The 22,092-nt window shown below is 45.4% G+C and overlaps 1 protein-coding gene across 2 annotated transcripts; it reads left to right on the top strand.

The window, feature by feature from the left end:
* The first annotated feature begins 3,706 nt into the window (after nucleotides 1-3,706).
* Nucleotides 3,707-20,819, top strand: trak1b (trafficking protein, kinesin binding 1b). 2 transcript variants are annotated; one of them, XM_086171491.1, is made up of 18 exons: nucleotides 3,707-3,955; nucleotides 5,961-6,155; nucleotides 8,827-8,903; nucleotides 9,640-9,756; nucleotides 9,847-9,947; nucleotides 10,789-10,894; nucleotides 10,972-11,050; nucleotides 11,133-11,263; nucleotides 11,345-11,419; nucleotides 11,711-11,848; nucleotides 11,917-11,993; nucleotides 12,624-12,872; nucleotides 12,973-13,247; nucleotides 16,324-16,442; nucleotides 16,924-17,128; nucleotides 17,206-17,311; nucleotides 17,636-17,761; nucleotides 18,482-20,819. In XM_086171491.1, exons 3-18 carry the CDS (start codon nucleotides 8,853-8,855, stop codon nucleotides 19,080-19,082), a joined length of 2,556 nt encoding a protein of 851 aa, XP_086027617.1. In that variant the 5' UTR covers nucleotides 3,707-3,955; nucleotides 5,961-6,155; nucleotides 8,827-8,852; the 3' UTR covers nucleotides 19,083-20,819. The 2 variants fall into 2 exon arrangements, with proteins under 2 accessions (XP_086027617.1, XP_086027616.1); XM_086171490.1 differs by lacking the exons at nucleotides 3,707-3,955; nucleotides 5,961-6,155 and adding an exon at nucleotides 7,836-8,007.
* Nucleotides 20,820-22,092: the final 1,273 nt, after the last annotated feature.

Here is a 22,092-nt window from a genome sequence, read left to right as displayed (position 1 = left end):
TGCTCCTTTCAATTACTCAAGAGTTTTTATTGTCATTATGCAAGCATAACGACATTCTGTTGGGACTCCTGACTAGAGGCAACTATAAGAAAGAGGCAAAAATAGATAAAAATAGCTGATAGCAGCAGAAAAAATGGGGGGGGGGGGGGGGGGGGGGCAAGGGCAGAATTAGTGCAAGTTCAAGTATGAATAAAGGGATCATCCTTACTAATAAAGAGAAATCATCCTCATTATAGATTAACATATAGCAGTCACATGTGGTGACTGCTTCGGGCATCTGTGAATCTTTTTATTATTTACAGCCCCTGCCAAAGATTATAATTAGATGCAGGAAAAAGGCACATTCAGTGAATTCTAATAAGATGGTAAAATTGTTTTCAAAAAAATGATTGTCAAAGAATGTCGAATCTTAAAGGACACAGAATTGTATTTTGTAAATAATGGTTTTCAGTCATCCAGATCATGGAGAATTCTTGTTGAAATCTTGTGGTGGCAACTGGACTTGAATTTCTTCACTCGTCCAGTTGCCACAACAAGAAATTGACTAATGTTAATTTTCTCTGCAAAATGAGTTGCAGTTTAATTGTACTTTATTTTAAACACCTGTGAAAGCCGCCATTTTTTGGGGACACAGCTGCCATGACGTTGAATGCTTGATAGCTCCCATCTCAGTCCTCTGATTGTTTTGACAGTTGACAAGATCCTCGGTTCCTTGACTGCTGCTATTCCTGCCAAAGTCAGATCTGTACATTTTGACTGCTGTTTATTGTGGTTGTTTCTCCCCGCGGAGACTTTGCTTATTCTCGATCCAAACCCGTTCGGTTCCGCGCCGGCCCCTTGTCATGTGCTTGTTTGTTTCTCCTCTTTAAGTTTCCCCTGTTGCGAAGGTCATGACCCACATCCCTGCTTGGGTATTTAAATGCTTAATATATTAAACTAGAAATAATACTATTCAACCTTTAAAGTGTAGATGCATTTGAATCTTACTTCCAGCTAATTTGTTTCCAGCTAATTTTTCCTTTGCTAGACCAAAGCCTGGAAGAATCCACTCCAGCTGTTGGAGCCTCTCTTGTAATTAGACCAGTGATGCTGTATTTGGAAACCGTGGCATCATTGGAAAGACAGGTATCAGAGCTGATGGCTACAGAGAATAGGTTTGGATGGGCACTGATTTCTCTGTGGTGACCCCTGAAAGGAGCACCCAGATGATCAAGGTTCTTTTTTTTCTTTTTCTTTTTGTTTTCAACACGCATTTCTTGTGATTACTGCATTTTATACGCATTCTTATTTTCTTTAATTGAATAGCTCAATTTTTTCAGGGGAGATCTTGACCATTCACTCACATTTCCTCACATCTATTTATTAAATGAAACAGTTTAGTGTAGGAGGGGGACTGGGTTATCAACATACAATTTACAAAATATGCAAAATACGTTTCAATCCGATCAATTTAGACCTTGAACAAAGTTTTGCTAAGCCGCACTAGAGTACTTCCTGTTGTGGGGTGTCCGTGACGTCACCCGAACCGAGTGGGTTCGGGTGTTTGGATGGCAAGAGGAAACTATCAAGAGCGAAATTTTTACCGGATGCACTGAAATTCAAAACTCAGATTGAAAAACAAAACAAGGGTATTATTAAGCCTTGAGTAAGCGCTTAATACACACTGAGTACCTCATTTTCTCAGAATTAAATGACCTGCCATTTTTGCCCAAATAAACTAAATTATGCTCATTTTGGATAAGAAGTTCCGGTTAGCTACGTGCTGCGCTTTTATTTTGAAGGAGTTAACCGGAAGCGCTATCAGTCCTTATTGCAGCCGCCGAGGGACGCGCCAGCGAGGGTGACATACGGAGGGGAGAGTGAGGGACATGGCTGTCGGCGGATTGGACCGGACCGGGTCAGCACCGACCACCCGCGCCTCCTTCAGGTGACCTTGTCCGCTTGGACCTCAGGACCCTCTGACAGACATCACCCGAGGGCCGTCTATCCCCAGGATCCGTCCTGGAATCGTGACAAATCGTGCCGCTGCGTGAGTATGACCGCTTTCTCCGTGGCGTCCCTCAAACGCGTCCGGCCGCCGTGGGGTTCGTGAGGACGGCCGATCCGCATCCGCCCGATGACGCGACCGGCCGATGCGGGCGAAGCCGCACCCTCGGAGCGGTGGGTGGGTGGGGGGGACCGCGGGCCTGCGAGCCGTGGAGACCCGGGGCAGCATCCGCCCACGGAGGCACCGCAGCAGCATCCTCGCCTGCTGACCGGAAGAACATCGGACCGAAATCCCTATTGTCACTTTGGGGCCCCTGGCGTGACCTTTCCCCGGTTTATGTAGTCAATCGAATCCCAAATGTAAAGTGCTGTTAATAAAATCAAAACTTGTTCAACATTTCACCCTTGGTGTGATGGGATCTTTAAAATTTTAAGCTCAGTGTCGCGGTGTCCGATTTCGACCTGCCCCTGAACGCAGCAGCATTGACTTGTAGTGTTTCCTCTCACCTTGCAAGCCTTCCAGTTTCAGCATCGCACTGGAAAACTCTGAACGGTGCAGCACGTTTGAGATGATGCAAGTCGTGCTCGTTGACTCTACGGAACACTCCGATATCGCAACGAAGACACTTAAATGTAGAATAGACTGCATATTTATTGATCTTATGTAAAGTGACACCGATGGGAGCTTGCAGGTGCATTGAGGGTTGTCAAAGTTGCCTTTTCTCTTACTCCCACAGGGGTTTATCTGCCGTCGAGCACGGCACCTATCTGCGTTGTTGGCTTGCACAAGCGCTTATCAATAAAACAAACCCTACCATATGGTTTTGCATATGCACTTATTTGTCACCGGTTGTTTCATGCTGGCAGATGTGCTGCCTCCTCCAGCACCTGGCCGCTGGACACGCAAACCCGTACACCTCAGCTTCTATTTATATTCTGCCCCTGTTTTGATCCAACAGGAATAAAGCAGGAGTCCGTAGTGTTTTGTCTCGCTGCGTGCTGCAGTGACACACTGCAGAACCGAGCTTGGCCGCAGCGAGCTCTCGTGCATTTAAGTTCATTGAACCTTTTTATTTACCTGTGTGCGCCAGTTCTCACATACACTGATGATTTGTCTCCTGACCAAAGAAGCAGGAGTTTAGAAAAGTATTTTTTGGTGCTGTATCACCTAAATGCTGGCATGATATTACCAAAATAACTCTGCCACAATCACATAACTCATAGGTGAACCATCACCAATATACTATCCAAAAATACCAGGATGTGAACATCTAATCAGAAGAAAATCATTGGACAATTTTGGAAGAATCAGGAAGAAAACACTACAAAAACTGAATTTCGATAACTCAGATGGAAATAGCACCAACAACATATGACAGCATCACACTGTTGCATGACATGAACTCAAACTGAAAAATTTACTAATGACCTAAAAATAGTCAAGAAAACTACAGGAAAACCTAAAATCTGCTATAAAATGGCTCCATCTCTGTAGTGAAGAGCTGGTGTAAGTCCTGCCTTTCTCCTCCATTTCCTGAGAAGTGAAAACAGCAGCAAAGAGTGATTTATGTACCTGCTTGGCAAGCGTTGCTGTCAGCGTCAGCAGCAGCAGCAGCAGCGCTGGCCTTTCAGAGACTCTGGAAGGGCGCATGGGGGGGATGCATTGATCAGCTTCACAACGCCGTCATGCACTAAAACCGTCAACCCCTTCTTCATCCAGGCGCGGGCTGTGTCTCAGGTGGAGCTCCAGCTCCAAGAGGCTCATGGCTCCCGTCACCGGGCGCCTCTGAACGGTGAGCCAAGCTGGCCTCCCCGGCCCCGAGCCCGTCCCCCGCCCCCGACCCAGACCCGGACCCAGGATCGGACCCGCGGTGTAAACAGGAGGAGCAGTATGTGAGCGAGGGCGAGTGCGGTCTGCTGGACGATCCCCCGGCGCCGCCTGACTGCAGGGATGCCGAAACAATCACCGGTATGTGGGGAACGTGTCAGGATTTTCGCTCGAGAGGGAAGAAGAAAACACAATGTGGGTTCCAATGGGGTCGTATTTACGGCATCAAAGTTTTATCTATAGTTTTAGACTAAAGTTCATCGGTATTATTGGATTTGTGTCAAACCTGCTCTAGGAGGCTGACGTGAAGCAGATATTTTCTGTGCACGTACGGGATTTATTAGAGGTTTTCCAGGTCTGTTTGCTCGAGCTGTCACAGTTCATCATTTCCTTTGGGTTGACCGCTCAGGGGTCACCGTTGTACACTGGCTTCCTCCATTAACCCTATTCTCTGTATCTTCTTTTCACACAACTCACTTCATGTCCTCTACATCCAGAAATCTCTTCAATCTTCCTCTAGGCCAGTGAACCCAGCAGTTCCAGCCACAGCATCCATCTAATCTATTCACCATCCCTCCTCTGTACATGTCCAAACCGCCTCAGTCTGGACTCTGACTTTATCTGCAAAACATCTAACACATGTTGTCCCTTTGGACTTTATCTGCAAAACATCTAACACATGTTGTCCCTTTGGACTTGTTCCTGATCCTAGGGTGTCTCAACATCTCAGCTTTGTCTTTTCCTCCGTGCCGCTGTCTCCGGCCCGGGGGTCGAACACCTGAGGCTCTAGAATCTATATTTGAAGATGATGATCTATGTTTAAGTTCTTAAACGCAAATTATGCACCACAACCGCCAATGTGTAACACCTGCCAGCAACGCTGTTTATTTGGCAGCCCTGAGGCGCAGTTGCTGTCAGAAGACAATATTGATAGATATATTTGATAGAATTTGCAAATATACTTTGCAGTGTTTAGTGAAATATTCCTTTTTGTATTTCCGGTGACAGCACACAGGCTCAGGCGTCATTTTGCATTTAAGTTTTATTTTATAAATACGAGGACCCACAGATATTGAGTGTTTTTATTTGAATGTAACATTTGTTTATTGCTGTATACAGAGACAGAATGTCATTTTCTCCGTAGAAGTTATTGATCTCATAACTGCGACCCACAAAAGTTTTTTTTTTTAAGTTTTTTAAAGATTTTTTGTGGATCCCGGTGTTCTCTGTGGACTGCTAACCCCCCAAGTCCTTCAAATCCTCCCCCTTGTCCCTGCACAAGTCCAACTCACTTCTCTGCCACTCCAGACTTCCTCATGGTATCATAGTTGTTTTTCTAGATCGCCAAAGGCACAGTGCAGCTCCCCTGACCTCCATCGACCTTCTTTAAGCAAATACTGAATCTGTGGTGCTCTTTCTTAGCATGAAAGAATACCTGTGCTCAATCTAGTTTCTACTTCTTTCTCCCATAACCTCATTTTATGACCCATCAATGTTATTCCTCTGTAGTTACTGATATTCTGCACATCACCCCAGTTCTTAAATGGGCGCCAGCACATTTCCCCATTCCTCAGGCATCCTCTCGCTGTCCAAGATCCTGTTGAATATTCTCCACCGCTGCCTCTATGAACACTTCCATACCTCACCTTTAACCCCTCCTCACTTCACCTTGACTAATTTCTGCTACTACTTGGTGATACATACTGGTCACCACTCTTCTCTTATTTTCCTAATTATTATTCAGTGTACTCCTCCCATCGCCTCGACTATCCCTGTTTGGTTTGCAGATTTAGTTTCGATGCCAGCCCTGCACCCTCCCTCAAGTAACCTTCGACAACGTTTGCATTGAAGAGCTGCAATAGTTAAGATTTAAAAAAATGACTCAGCCGTGAAATAATGGATGAATCAAGGTAAAAACATACTCATTGACTAAACGAAACCGCTAACACGCGTTATGATTGTGTTTGACATCCGATCAAACTTTTACCCCATTAAACTGCAGGCAAATTTGAATTGAAATGCGACTTTTTAATGATGCCTTGTCAAGTTGTTCCTATTTGATGCGTTTCTAAACGGACCGTGCAGAACTGGAATATTGGCTTGTTTGTGCCGCTTCCTGACCCTGCCGTCCTCCCGCCGCTTCCAGATGTCTGCAACAGCACCGACCTGCCAGAGTTCGAGATCATCAGCCTCCTGGAGGAGCAGCTGCCGGTGTATCGCTTACGGGCGGACACCGTCTACGGCTACGATCACGATGACTGGCTGCACACGCCCCTGTTGCCGCCGGACGCCCCTCTGGACCTGACCACCGAGCAGATCGAGGAGACGCTCAAGTACTTCTGTAAGTCTCTGAAACACAAACGTCAGATCTACCTCCTGCGTTGCTGTGCTGCAAACACCTTTTTCTTTTCTTTTTTTTTTTTTTTTTTACAAGGAGTTACATAAGGGAAAACTGCTCTGCTCTGATTTCCCCCTCATGCTCGCCAATCATTTAATGTAGGCATTAAGAATTCTTTCGCTGTCTCTTTTTTTTTTTGTAAATTGTACCTTTTCTGCATCATTGGTTTTCACTTTGGCTGATCTGGCGTTTTTCGATCATTAATCAGATTAATCACCGATCATTTTTTTTGTTTTGATTTCCTTTTTGCCTGATTAGCATACCTTTTTTGTGTCATGTCACAGGCAATTTCCATAGCATTTTGGAAAAGTCTGACTTTTTTTTTCAATAATCCAAGATTTTACCAAGCAAACTAGCAAAAATAATGGCTAAGAAAATAGTGTAGAATTGTTACACTATGCAGGATGTCATGAGCATTTAGCACAAACAAACTGACATTGTCGTCCAGAGTATCCTATTATGGGGTCAAGACAATTTTATGAAATTTCTGTCTTTTTTCAGTGCTTAATCGAATTTTGGGGGTTGTGTGGCACAGGAGGCAGAGCAATCAAACCAAATATTCCTGGTTTGATTCCTGGCTCCTCCGAGTGTGTCGAAATGTTGTTTAGCAATACACTGAACCCTCAACTGCTCCCCTGGCACCGATGGATGGCAGCCTACTGCTCATGGTTTATCCATTATGGGTTTATTGGAGAGAACCAATTTTCCCCATCAGGAATTGATAAAGTATACGTTCTTCCTATTATTATTATTTTTATTATTATTAGCATAGTGTCCACCAGGGGGCTCCCACTTACATCACGGGTGTTTCAGGACACTTCACACATCAGCTGTGGCCTCAAAATGAGATGATCTTGTTTTGTAGCATTGGTTTTATGCATTTACTTTAGACATTATTCAAGATTTATAGCCTTAGTTTTTTAATTACCATTTTACCCTATGCCCCCAGCAATTTTCCTCTGTCTGTTGAAGATATTAGATTTGATCAATCTGAATTGTGTGTTATTGTATATGGGGGAGTTTCTGTTTATGTAGACCTTTGTAGTTGATGTGGATGTAACTTTATTAGACATGAGCAATTGCAGGGTTCCAGTTTGAGGACAGTTTTTAGACAGCTTTTTAGATCCACAAAACATTCAGGAAAGCAAAGGCAGCCGGGAACATGTCCTGAAAATTTGAATGTTCTCCCATCGTTCAAGCGAAGCCCCAAACCTCTTTGAACTGTAAATTCACAGGACTTTGTGTTCATCTGTTTCACATGTGCATGTATGAGAGGATTGTTTTACTGGCACGGGTTGCCATGGTAACATTGCTTGATGCTGATGTCCAGCATTCTTGCAGAGAGGAAAGTGTGGAATGAAGGAAAGGTGAAGAGTCCTCACACCCTCCATTTGCTTTGAGCTAAAATGTCTAATCTTGAGAATAGTTCTGTTTCTTGTTCTGGATTTGTGAGTCTCTGAAACAGAAATGCACCTCGCCATATATGTGTCTCCCTCGCACTCCCTCAGCGCCACGCCATCCCTCCCCCTGGTCTGTGTGAGCCCGGTCGGGAGGGAGGGGGATAAAGGTTTGTTTTATGCGCCGGTTGGTTAGAGGAAATGGAGCGCAAGTTGTCCGAGGCTCAATGCGAATTGGAGGACGATAAAGGTACAGCTGTTTGGAGCAGGGTGAAGATTTTTGTTTTGGGAGGTCACGATGAAACCGATATAACACAGGGTTGGATTACATCAATCAAAGAACAGGTTTAATTTCATTTTCAAAATGGAGGAAGAATTTGACTGTTCAGTTGGCAGATGTAAGTAGAGAGAATACTTTTGAATTTGCTTTGTATCTGTTCTTCATTGATTGTTTCTTCAGGAAAGGAAGGATTTTGAGGATTGGATAATCACCTAATTATAAGATATACCTCAATATATTCATCTGTGCTTATTTTGAATATTTCTGATGATGTAAACACAGAAAGAAGCCCTTGAATCAGCAAAGCAGCGTAAATTCCCATCTAGCTTGATAAATGATGGGATGACATGAGTCATATCAAAAATATATATTTTCCGATCTCTTTACGTCATTGATCTACACAGTAGCGGTCAACATTCAAGGACTCTCGGTTTACGAGGACGATTAATTTAGTATACCATCGACCGAGAACTGTCCCTTTTGGGCACTCCGTTTTGTCTTTCATGAGGGAGCTTTATTGACCTCACTGATATTTATCTTCACATGTACTCGGATTTTAAACTTTCCCCACATATAAGGAGCGTATTAGGAAGATGGCTAATACTGTTGCTTGTCTTTAGCAGCGTGATCACGGTTTCATTTTCAGAGGAGCGGCCTTGGTAACACAAACTGGATGACAGGGTTTTAGCATGCTGATGTCAATAAGCATAGAGAGTACATCATTGATCGGAGCGCTGGCGTTGATCGGACGGTGACCTCAGGGCACCGCTGTCGACGCACTCCATGGGAAAAGCCTTCCCTCGTTAACCGGTAGCTCCGGTTCCCCCTGAACGTGAACCATCTAAAACCTCTCAGTGGATGACTTTCTTAAGGTGGGACGTTTGTGCGAGGGACAACTTCCCTGAACAACCTGCTGTCCTCTGCTCTGTTATTCCAGTGCTATGCGCCGATCGCGTGGGCCAGATGACGAAGACCTACAATGACATTGATGCTGTCTCACGTCTTCTGGAGGAGGTGAGTTGGCCTACTATGTCACAATGAAACAGAGGATTCTGCGACTCTGGTTTACACGCAGTGAGTCAGGACTTAGATGGATGCTGAGTTGTAAATTTGATATTGGATTGACGTGGAATGGGAACACAATCTTTAAAAGTACCTATTTGTCACTTAACTCAAACTGAGACCAGAAGCTACCCTGTTCTCAGTGTGGTCGGGAGGCCGGTGTCTTTTTAGTTAGCTTAGCACAGTATTATCCACAATATACCCCCTTTAGGACCCATCAGTTGGGCATTTCAAAACCTTCCCAGATACACTTCTCTCCCAAAGCAGAAGTTAATGGACAATAAACTAAAGTAAAAGCTGCTCGGCGGGATTCAGTTGCTACAGCTCCTTCAAATGACCGTTTGAAAACATCTCAAATGTGAAGGTAATGTAGTTTGTAACAGGCTATTAAAAAGGTAAATGTAGCTTCTTGACAAAGGACTGCAGCCAATCGATGCTATTTGCTAAGCTAACTAGCGAAAGGCTGATCTCATCTATGTAGGTGTTTTCCCCTTTCGTAAATTTGCACGTCACCAAAATTAACTGAATTCAAAGTGCTTAGTGGCTCTGGCATCATAATTCTGCATAATTGGCTTAAGTCATTCCAATCCCAATTTAATAAATGGTACTGTGACAATGATATATTCTGCTAAAGCAGTACTTTATTTGAAAGTTTATCGACATTGGACTTTGCCATTTTTCCCCTCAGAAAGAACGTGACCTGGAATTGGCGGCCAGGATCGGCCAGTCACTCCTGAAAAAGAACCGGGTTCTGACGGAGCAGAATGACTATCTGGAGGAGCAAGTTGGACAAATCACAGAGGAGGTGCTTCGACACGACCGCGCTCACGTCCAACCGATGGGACTTCTTCTGCTCCTCGTCTTTTTAAACTGAGCCGCCGATTTCCTCCTCCAGGTGGCGCAGTTGCACCACGAGCTGAACCTGAAGGACGAGCTGCTGCAGTTTTACACCAATGCGGCCGAGGAGAGCGAGGAAGACTCTGCGGGCTCCCCGACGTCAGTCATCCCCGATTTATTCACATCTGGTTTTCAAATGAACGGTGTAAACGGGTGCTATCTAAACTGGAGTTTGATTTTCAAGCAGTGAGGGACTGCTTAGCCCTAGGGTTGGCAAACTACGGCCCGCGGGTCACATTCGGCCCGCCAAAGATTGGAACAGAATTCATTCTTGATGTGAATAATTGAATGATTGGATCAATGAATTTGGGAGCTCAAGCAGGAGATTATTTAATTTTTGGAGCTACTTGAGAACACTTGAGAATTTTCCTGTGATTTAGCCTTTACATACTGACACACATGAATGAGCTGGACTTGAAGCTACAAGGGAAAAACTGGTTTGTGCATGAATTGCAAGCAAACATCAGAGCCCTCAAAACCAAGCTGGTTTTATTTTCAAAGCAAATGTCAGACGAGTCTGTTTTTTTTATATGTATCGTATCTTGTGCTGACCTGGTCCATCTGTCAAATTTTATAAGAGAAAGCGGCCCTTGAGCCAAAAACTTTGCCCATCCCTAGCTTAGCCATTCCTCTCACCTTTCCTATTCCGTCCCCATCCGTGTCCGTTCATCAGTGCGTGATCGGAGCATGTCTGCTCCCGACATTGGTGCCATATAAATAGTCTCACCGTAGAATATGTTGCAGTGATGACATGTAAATTAAACAGCCCCTTTTTCCTGCATATCATTTTCACCTTTCGATTTCAAGTCCTCATCTGAGCTCTATCTCAGGTCTCAAAGGTTGGGTTGTAGTATTTTGGCAGCGTGCCGTTGGAGGAGTGTGCTCTCAAATGGAAATCAAGTCCGACATTTCAGATGTGCGATGTTTATTTGTCCGAAAGGGGTAAGAAGAGTCGACTGGAACTAGCTTCGGGGGCCTTTGTCAGCGACACGCTACAGAGAAAGCTCAAAGAGCTGGAAGAGGAGAACCTGTCACTTCGCTCAGAGGTGCCTCCACACACTCAGAAATCAGTAGAATTAAAAATCTGGGAGTGTAGAACTCAATGTTTAATGCTTCGCTTCAGGCTCACCATCTGAAGTCAGAGACAGAAACCTACGAGGAAAAGGAGCAGCAGCTTGTGAACGACTGTGTGAAGGAGCTGCGTGAGTTTTTGTTTTCCCGTTTCCAATTCTCTGCTCGATGGCCTTTCCGAATTTCACTCAACCTCTTTGCTGTTTCTCGCAGGGTTGTCCAGCCTCCAAATCTCTGCCATCGCCGAGGAACTGGCCCGTAAGACGGACGACGCCTCCAGACAGCAAGAGGAAATCACACATCTCCTCTCTCAGATAGTCGATCTACAGAAGAAGGCCAAATCTGTAAGGAAAGAAAAATAGTTGTCTCAGCGTTGCCGTTTTGCAGGTCATCTTGCCCATTTGTGTGTGTGTGCGTGTTTTCAGTATGCAGTGGAAAATGAAGAACTCTCTCAGCATCTGATTGCGGCTAAAGACGCCCAGCGGCAGCTCACCGCCGAGGTAACGCCATCTCCATTTCAGATTCATTTGCTTCAACAATATTCTGAATGTCACTTTGAACCCCCCAGTGGCTGCAGTTTTAGCACGTACAGAGATTCTACTATATGTTAGCGCAACAGATATACTTATAAATATAACTTATAAATTGCAATTTTTAACAAAAACTGTGCTTTTTTTAACACTGTCTTTAAGACTTCTGGTCGGAATCAAACTGTAAAGCATATTTATAATGATGAATCTTCCCAGGCGGGTTCCCTTTTAGCACTACAATTATGTTCTATAACCCCACAGCTGCAGGAGCTGGAGGAGAAATACTCAGAGTGTATAGAAATGCTCCATGAAGCCCAGGAGGAACTGAAGAACCTGAGGAACAGAAACTACCCCGCCGGAACACCCCGGCGCTTCCACCCGCTGGGACTGTATCCGATGGTGAGTTTGTGTGTATGTGTGTGAGAGAGAGATAGTGACAGCCCTTCTTTCATGGCTGTATTTGGCAGGATTCCCTGGCGGCTGAGATTGAGGGATCGATGAGGAAGGAGCTGAGCCTGGAAGACCCCGAGTGCGAGGAGCAGAAGTATGAGGTTCACTCCTGGAACACATTTAGATAGTCATTACATTGGATCTTTTGGTAAAAATTGCGAAGAATGAAAGCATTAAAATGGAGCTAATCGGTCTTTAATGCCAAGGGAAATGAATCATGTCCTATTCAACATATTTCAGCACCAGACACCAGCTTGAAAGAATTCACAAGTTATTTACAATTTGTACCATAAACGCTTCAACTCGGTGAGATAAGCACTTTTTGACTGCATTGCTATAACTTTTGAACCTGCGGCTGAATTTGAGGGATTTTGACGTATAATGTGCAGAATCATGTCCTATTCAACATATTTCAGCACCAGACACCAGCTTGAAACAAGTCATAACTTATTTACAATTGTCATTTGTTTAATGTAAAGTTGACTAATTCATTTAATATCACAAGTTTTATCCTTCAGACTGAAAAATCAACTTTTTCCGAGTCCAGAAAAAGTGTTCTTGAGTCCAGCACAAGGCAGATTTCCCCAACCTACTTGAATATCCAGAGTCTTAATATCACAAATTGATACCTGTAATATATAAGAAATCAGTTTGATTGCCTTTTTCAGGTCTGCTGTATGTCGTACTTGCACGACATGGAATGAACAGCCACGTCTTTCCTCAGAATCCACCGCAAGCGTGTTTTCGAGACGGTGAAAAACGTTAACCAGACGGTCCGTCAGCGTTCTCTGACACCAACCAGCGCCAACATCCCGGGATCCAACCAGTCGCTGTCGGCGCGGACCTCCCCGCTGTCCAGCGGCCTCTCCACCCCTCGCTCCGGCTCGTACGGGGGGGATTTCGGCAGCGATGGCGCCGCCCTTGACAACCGGACGCAGAGCATCCTGATGGAGACGGCGTCCAATCAGGAGAGGTGAGGAGGAACGTCTGAACTCACAATGAAGCACCTCATGCTTTGAGGGGGTTTTTGAGATTCTTTTTCATTTCCCCGTTGACTTTCCTCTCCGCTGCAGCTCGGACGGCCAGGAGAAGAAGCCGAGCGGGGCGGAGGACCTTCGGCTGGCCCTTCGCCGCCTCTCCTTGCGTCGGCAGAACAACCTGAGCGAGAGACGCTTCTTCGAGGAGGAGAGAGAGCGGCGGCGGGGAGGACAGGGTCTCCAGGAGGCTCTGGGCCAGGACGGGGCTCTGACCCCCTCAGAGAGCATCATGTCACTGGGGAACCTCCACCTGTGGGCCACCCGGGGACCCTACCTCCCCGACAAACTGCAGATTGTCAAACCGCTGGAAGGTGAGGGAGCCGCGCGCTGCCACGTGGGGACGAAGCGGGAAGGCGAGCGGCACGGAGGGGCCGGGGAGAAAAACGAGCCGGGTTGGCCTAGGAGGACGGGGGCAGGGATGGAGAGAGAGAGGGGAACAAGGCAGGCTAGGATTTCATCTTCCCGCCGCTCTGGTAGCAGGAGGATAAAGGCGGCGGCGGAGAGGCCTCTCTCACTCATGCTCTTCAACTCTTTCTGGTCTCTCATGCACCGTCACAAGTCAGGCGGGTTCGCTTCTCCTCACACCTACTGCAAAGACACACACCCCAGGGGCTGGCTGTAGGCTGAGCCCCAGACATTCCTGCTGGGCTGGTGTGAGGGAGGGCGGACATGAGCTTATGTAAAAAGTAATAGCAATATTTAACCCCTGTAAAAAGTCCAGAAACAACGGGAGAAACGGAATGATGGTGGGAATCGGCCAGGTTTTCACCTCGGCCGGCGGGTGAAGCTGTTTCCTGTCTCAGTGTCTCAGACTTTATATTAGAAGTCCTCTTGCTTTGCACTACTTTTTGCTTGTCTGTCACAACTTTCTATCTTATCTGTATCTCTGTTTTCACGTGTTCTGCATATTTATCTTCGTGTCCTCTGTTTTCCAAATCCTGTCGTGGCTTCCTGTTTCCATTTTATTGTCAAATTCCAATAAAAATCCCATTTCATTTTAAATTCTCATTTCATTTCCATCTTCTTCTTTTTTTCCTCTCCCATTTCAGTGCTGCTATTGTTATATATATTTTTTTAACGTACTGATTTCTGACCACTTTGCTGCTATTTCTAAGGCTGTGCATTTCTATCAATGATGGATTTAATAGCACAAGTACTGTATGTAGTCATTAACTCATGTTTTTCTACTAGAACTAGGTTCTCTGACTGTGAGACAAACTCATTGGATGGATCTGGTGTGTGGGATAGGGGCGGAAGATTATGTCCAAGGCTCACTGCTGTTCACAGATGTTTTTTCTGTTTTGACAAAGATTACTTTGTTGACTCTTCTCTGGCCAGAATGTGGTTATTGCTGTCCTCAAAGGAGTGTCCCTTGTCCCTCAGGCGTGGGTGATCTGCAGAGTCCTGTCCTGCAGTGGTGGCTTCCTGTGTTGGGCCATCAGTTTGTGCAGAGGTTGTTTTGTCTCTGGCATATATAGGCCATCAAATCCCTCGTTCCACTCGACAGCATACAACACCTTCTCTATCATGGGTGTTCTGCCCTCGGGGTGCCCAGTCCCCGTCTCAGGGTATGGTGTGGTTTGAAGTGTTACGGTTTTGGGGGTTTAAGAACCCTTCAGTTTTTCCAAAATCCCAGCGACATAGGGTGTTCCTGTCCTCCTGTTCTGCTCTTCCTTCCGGGGGGTTACTTTTGGCAAAGGCACTGTTCAGGTAGCCACAAGATTTTAGGCCTTCATCAACATGGTGGACGTGTTTCTTTCCCCTCAGCCAGATTTGTTTCCACTTCTTCCGTGTATCAGTGCGACCGCAAGTGTTACGGGCGAGCCTGTGGCACATCAGTGTTTGTCTGCTTGGTTCTGATGACAAAATTGTCCTTAGTCGATCTGTCAGTGCATCTGCTGTGGATATACGTGTGAAGAGTGAGGTTTCATCTAAAGGACTTCAGGGTTTTATCCTGGTTTGACCTCACCTTGCTGGCAAAATGTTTACTGTAACTTCCCGAATATTGAACGCACCTGGATATAAGCCGCACCGGCTAGCTCACATGAGACAAATTCAAGGCCCGCAGGCCAAATATGGCCCACCGTGTCGTTTTATACGGCACACGAGAATCTTAAAAGGTCTGATTGTCTTAAAATAACTCAAACGCATGCATTGATCATAAAATACATTTCCCGCCATTCACGCTGATCATATTACCTGCAAAGTGACGGCACCCAGCCATTTGATTGCAGTGTATCCACATGAATACGATTTTCAAAAATTGGAATTGAGAAATTCAAATAATCCCTTAATGTCCAGGAAGAGAAAAGTTGAGGCCGATGTAAGGCTGTTTCAAGAAAGATGGGAAGGTCAATACATGTGTGTCCTTCAAGAAGAAGAAAAACGGCATGTCTTATGTGTGATGAGGCAGTGTGGGTTGTTTGAGTACAATCAACATCTGCATTTTGACACCAAACATGGACCTAAGTATGCCAAAGTTAGCGTTCCAGAAAAACATTGTCCTATAATTAAAAGTCAGAATATCACATATGCATTAGCATAGATTCTATGCGAAAGCATAAGTAATATTTTGGATTTGAATGAGTATTAAATTCAGAGTAATTTAACATTAAGGAGTAGTTACATTTATTTTACATTACATTTGGTTACATTTATACTGTTTCTGTTACATGTGGCCCTTTGAGGGCACCATTATACTAATGTGGCCCTCGATGAAAATGAGTTTGGCATAGTATTTTCATAGGAATTTCATGAGTCCAATATGACAAGGCCAAATGTTTGTTGGCAGTATGAAGCTCGATAACCCAAAAAAAATCCATAAATTAGCAGCATCATTGTTTAAGCTGCAGTGTTCAAAGTGTATGGAATAAAAGTAGCGGCTTTTAGTCTGGAAATTACGGTAATTCCCAACCAAAGGAGCCAGAGTGGTTGCAGTGTGTTGGGATGTTGTAGGTAACAGAATTGATACTGCTATTGATGGTCTGAAAGGGGCTTCCTATTTGTGAATCTGTTATTGCATGAAATGGCCTCTCCTGGACTTTTTTTTTTGCCAAAGGAGTGTCTTAAGTATAAACCCGCAGTGTTTCCACATTTAGAAATTTAGATTCAGATGTATTCAGAAGACTGATAGAACACAGACCTTTTCAATGAGATCAGTTATTTCAGAAATAATCTTAAATCAGCTGAAATTAGGCGAATACCTGATATTAGCTGCAGATGCAAGAAAATATTCAGGAACTTTGCAAATGATTTTGTCATGCAGTGGCCTCACTGACCATTTCTGGTTTCAGAGGTAATATGATCCATCCCTTTTACGCATTGGAGAGTTCTAAGCAGCTCGTCCAAAAAAATCAGGAGATCCTCCCTTTATCTTTGTCACGCCAGGCTCGGCCACCCTGCACCACTGGCAACAACTGGCCCAGCCTCACCTCGGGGTTATTCTGGACGCAAGACCCGGCGTCGTTCCCAAGGGATATAGACCGCTCGAACTGGAGATGGAGCAGGTTTGTGCGTGTCGATGCAAATACAGTGACGTTCTCACCGACATTTGAAAACGGTGGATAACTAAACACAACTGACACAAACACACTTGTTCTCTTGTCCCAAAAATGTGCACGTCTGATTCGGGACAAATGGCACGTATGTTGGGAATAATAGGAGCTCCATCAGCTATGGACCGGTGGTCTAATACACGAGAGGCTCGTTGAAGCATCATTTGGGGAAACAACATATTCAATTGGAGCTGTTATAATGTGCCCCTCTTGCTAATCCTTTGGTCAGATTATGCAAGATGTGAGTTATTCTACTTTGTTTTGTCAGAGTGCTGATAAATGAAATACTTACCAATTTGAAAACTGGTGCCTTTGAGTTAAAAACTCCAGCCACTCCTTGTCAGTAGTGTGTGAAGTTGGATAAAATCAGATCATGTAACTTACTGGCTTTTAGTGACTGATGTTTTGATACTTGTGTTTTATTCCCTCGGAGGTGTATCCCTGGGGCAGTTTCGAGGAGGATGAAGCTGGGGAGCAGTACTTCCAGAATTTGCCCACCTCCTCAGCTTCCTCGGCTGTGCCGTCCACCTCTTCCGCCCCAGCGTACCCTGACCTCGTGCAGCCTACTCCCAGCCTTGCCCCGCCGTCGCCTCCGTCCCCGTCCCCGTCGCCGCACCTGAGCAACACCGATGCACTGGGTGAGCGCGCTTTTCCGATAACCCCGCAGCCGCTTCCCCCGAGCTCCTTGCTGATCTGTTGTCGCTGTGACTTGCAGCTGCTTACTACCCCGGGAAATGCATGGCTCACACCAGCTCCACCTACACCTTCACCACCTGCCGGATCCTCCATCCCACCGACGAGCAGACCCGGGTGACGCCAAGGTGAGCGAGGTTAAAAATATCTTGTACTGTGAGGACTTTTGATCCTTCTCGGAATAAAACTTGACCCTACATCAAGAACGGCGGTCTGGAGAGTTTTGGTTTCTCCGACCATTTTGGTACATGGGATGTAAACAGAAAAACAGCTTAGATGTGCAGCCTAATGCTCTGTCAGTTCCAGAGCACCCGGTGCATTTCATCTGTTAATGTGCTGGAAACCACATCCTCCTCGGTGTTTCCAACAAAGCCGTTTCCTCAGAGGTGCGAGGGGAGATCCGCCGTTCAAATATGTCTGATCTACTTTTCCGTTGGTTTTGTATGTCTAAGTCTGAACCCGGTCCCGGCATCATCGTCCTGCGTGATGACCAGCACCCTGCTGGGAACCCCCGCTGCTACGCCCTGCACCCCGCGCAGGCTCAGCCTCAGACCCTCAGAATCATCAACCAATCTCAGGCAAGGCTCCCTAAAACCCGTCAATAAAGCTCCTTCATATCCCGTTGACCTCTTCCTGTGACCAAGCTGCTCCGTGTTCCTCTCGTCTGCCCCTCCGCCACACGCAACTCCCGGCTTTCCTCAAAGCTAAACCACTGAGACGGTGTGCTGCAGAGAGCCCCGGATGGTTAAACTTGTCATTTCCAAACCATTCAGCCTGTTTGCTTTGAACTAAAACATTGAACTGAAATCTTCTCAGATTGCCCAGGTTGGAAAAGGGCGTCGATTGAAATCGATTTAATTTCAAAAATTCAAATTCAGTTTTTTCTGTTACAATACATTTCTGTGTTTGTCCACAAGGGGGCGCCTTAAGCCCTTTTTATTGGGAAGAGTTCTGCAGAAAATAGAGAAAATATGTTGCAAATTTAGGCGGCCTTCACTTAACTACAGGGCTATGTTCCAAGGGGTCCGTCATGAAGTGAAACATCGTACCCCCATACAGTATTTGCATACATAAATGCAATTTATAATGAACTATTTCACCTCTTCTTTTTCTTTAATGTTTATTCTTGCATGAATGTAGGGCAATTACAAACGCGTGCAATTCATACTTAACTCTGCCACCAGGTCATTCTGCGTGTATTTAAATTGTCGTAAAGCATGTAAGTCGTAAGCGACTTTGTCCGGGTACGTCCGTTCCACCTGTATTAAAATCTGTTATATCTGCATTTTTTTCGGCAGAGACGCCACTCGTACCACCAGCACCTCCTTGGGATTAGTGCGCCTCCTCCAGGAGCGAGGGATCTCCGCAGCCATGTATCACCAGGGTCCGAGCCTGGAGCAGGGCCAGGTTAGCGGAGGGGTTTTATTCAGCACGTCTGTGGCTCCGAACAGGCCCCCCGTCAGCGACCCTCTGCGTCCCACGACCCCTCCGAACTCTCCCGGGGGCCGGGAAGCTTCAGCCGCATCCGCGTTCACCAACCCAGGTTTTGATTTTAAGAGCCCTTCTTACGACAACTTCCTGGCCTCCAAACCTGCGCGCTCCATCCTGAAGGAGGTGACGGCGGGCGCCAGGGGCCGCCAGAAGGGGAGGGATCGGGAAAGCCAGACGGACGTCAGCGTCACTGTACACAACCTCAACCTGCTGGATAAGGTGAAGCGTCTGGGTGTGGCCGGAGCTCGAGGAGGCAGAGCGGTGAGTCCCACGCCCATCCTGGGACCCCTGGGCGGGCTGCGCAGATCGGGGTCCCCCTTTGGGCCCGATGGAATCAGGAGGAACAGAAGTTACCCGGCCATGGTCGGGGCCAGCATGGCCATGAAAGCCCCGGGACCGCAAGATTAGCCCGGACCTTTTCGACACCGTCGGGGCCGAGGACGGGCTGCTGCGCGGCCGCCCAGAGCTTTCCGATCACTGCTGTGGTTCCACTCACACCATCTGCCTCCAGAGAGGGGGTCGGTTCAACCAGAGCGGACCGTGGCGTTTTCAGGCAAAAACAGGATTATTTTTCCGGATGCAGCAAAAGACAGAACATCGGATGCAATGTTCTGTCTTTCGCTTCAGCCAATTCGGTTTTCTTTTTCTCGATTTTTGATAATATGGAATTTTAATTCGCGGCAACAGGAAGTGACTCTCACACCCGCGTCCTCTCTGCGATTTGGTCGAACCGGCCCTTTGAGTGTCGCCAGATGGAAATCCAAAAACGATGCGCAGAGAAGCTGCCACCTTCTCACATTGGAGACTGACTCTGCTGGCTAGATGTAGTCCTCCCACTTTGCCTTTCTGAAACCCGTCCACAGTTTCCCACACACTTCCAGACGGGAGCGTCTCACCAGATCTGGCTATTTCTAGTCAACTGTAGCACTAAAACCTGCCTCGATATAAGACAGCGATCTGCTCTCTCCACCCACACGATGCTGCGTTGTGTCCGCTCGCCTCCCCGTCACCCTCCGCTTAACCTTCTTGCTAAGGCGCCCGAAAAACCTATCCCGCGAATCTTGCCATGGATTTTTGTGTCAGTGTGTTAATGAGCCACCTGCTTTTCACTTTTTGCTAATTCACCGATTGCGGTATTTTTTTCTGTTTCTGTTCCTCCTTTTTGTGAAATGAAGCAATAGAGTGCCTCAATGACTTGCGCTTGATTTTGATTTCCAGTTTTTCACTAGTCAAGTATGGAGACATGTCACATTCTAACCAAACCATAACCTTTGGAATTTCTTCGTGGTGATTGAGATGATTTTTTTTTTTTTTTTTTTTTTTTGAGGGCGTTTTAATGTAGAACTGCATAGATTTTTCTTTTAATCCAGCGTTATTTCACATTTTGTAAAGAGTTGTCGAGGGGAGGAAGGATCCAGATGCAAGTAAAATTATATCCCACTGAAACATAATCTACCAAAATGACATCACAGATGATTTTTGATATTTATTAACAAATCTCTAGCCTCTCCTTTTACATCTGTTCCAATTTACATGCCCTGTGTTCACTGTATATATCGTAGAAATCATAGGCATTGCAAAAACAATGCATTAGTTACTGAGTTTGCGTGTAATCAGGGTTTTTGGAATGACTCAGCTGCTTGGAAAGTCATTAGTAACCTTTATTGAACAAATTGGAATTGTGAGCTATATATACACAAACATAGGTAAGGAGGCGGGTTCCCAAAGGGGAAACCCACACTTCCTCCCCTCCAGCAGATGGTGCTCCTGACTTTAACTCTCCAAGCTGGAGTCCTGTGGATTTATCTGTCAGAATTCATTACCCGCTTGCCATTCATATCGCCTGTATAATGGGTTATAATTGGAGTTATTAAACCTGTCTCATCCGGGCCGGGGCAACATGAGCAATAACCCAAAAAAGGCCTCAATGTCAACGGGGGAGTCTGATTAGAGGAAATTAAATCTTAATGTTTTAAGGGTCACGACACTTTTCCTTGTGGATATTTGTTGCGTCGGGGTAGCATTTGGAGATTAACATTGATTGTCTGTCAGATGCAAACATGAAGTGTCCCTTCACCATCACGACCAGTGTATCACTTTAGGGTGATATGATTGGTTGTTAAAATTAAAACGAATCAAAAATCATGGAAACATTGTGTTGTTGTTTTTTTTCTCTCAAGACATGTTGTAAGATTTGGGTTTGATATTTATTGATTTTGGCTTGATTTTGCTCTTTTTAAATAACGGAGATGATTGCTAATATTCCAAAAGATTGGTTTTCAGGTTAAACCTGCCATCATGTTGGCCAAGCTTGTCTAGAAATGGGAGAAAAGTGCTTTTTCAAACTTGGAATCGTATGATGAGTTTAGATGGACGGTTTAAATGTAAATGATCATGTTAATAGAGGTTCTCCGTCTTCCTGTCAAATGTTTGAGGGACGATCGGACTAAATTTCTTCTTTTGAAGATGATTTTTTGGTTATTTAGCAAATATTACGGAGGCTTTTGTGTCCAGATCAAAGGGGCATTTTGCCGCAAAGCTGACAGCTATCAGGGTTTGAACGAGGTGTTTTTCTCAATGAGTCAGGGAACACCTGAGACTCGGGACCAGCTGATGAGTTTTAAGATGAATTGCGTCAGAGAGCTGTAGAATGTATTGCCTGAGCTTGGAATCACAGTTTTCTATCTGGATGGAGTGCAGGGTGTGGCGAACGAGTTTTCAGACAGTTTTTGTAGCGTTTCAGACCATCTGCTCAGCGCTGTCACTGGATCTTCATTACCCATACCTTTGGTGTCTGTTTTAACTCAACTTTTTAAATGCCTATACATTGAAAATCAGAATAGATATACCATTTGGAAGGGGCTTTGTGTGGACCATAAATAGTTCAATTGATTGAATTGGAACATTTGAAGAAGTTGTATGTATTGGATTGCATTTGGTTAACAAGAATATTAATATGTATGACAACTCCCATACAAGGAATTCAGGTCAGGCACTTATTCATGAATTGTAATCTGCAGGGTCAGCACACCCTTTTATTGCAAGTAAAATATGAATTGATGTGGCATAAAATTATCTTAGTATGTCGTGTGTAAGATTAAACCAACACACCATGTGTCAGCATACAGATTTCAGATGGACAGGACTAAAGTGTAGTCGTTTTTATTCATGCTAACATTGATTGTGTGAGGACTGAATGGCCGATACGCTGCAAAGCCTTTCAACCTTTCTCAGAAGTTTTAACTCTTCTCACTTTGAAAACAGGAAGTCTGAGCAAATTGCCCTGAGACGGTGGCTTACATGCTGAACACACACACCCTCTCTGTCTCCTCAAGGCATCCAAAACCACTTCTCTGAATAATTCACTGGGCCTGCTTTGCCACACCTTTCGCTTAACACGCCGGTCCAGAAGCAGCTT

Source organism: Fistularia commersonii, chromosome 24 (assembly GCF_037954325.1).
Source record: "Fistularia commersonii isolate RoL2024-O1a breed Wild chromosome 24, RoL_Fcom_v1.0, whole genome shotgun sequence".
Taxonomy (NCBI): Eukaryota; Metazoa; Chordata; class Actinopteri; order Syngnathiformes; family Fistulariidae; genus Fistularia; species Fistularia commersonii.
Note: the sequence above shows the minus strand (reverse complement) of the source record. Positions and strands in the feature narration are given on the sequence as shown.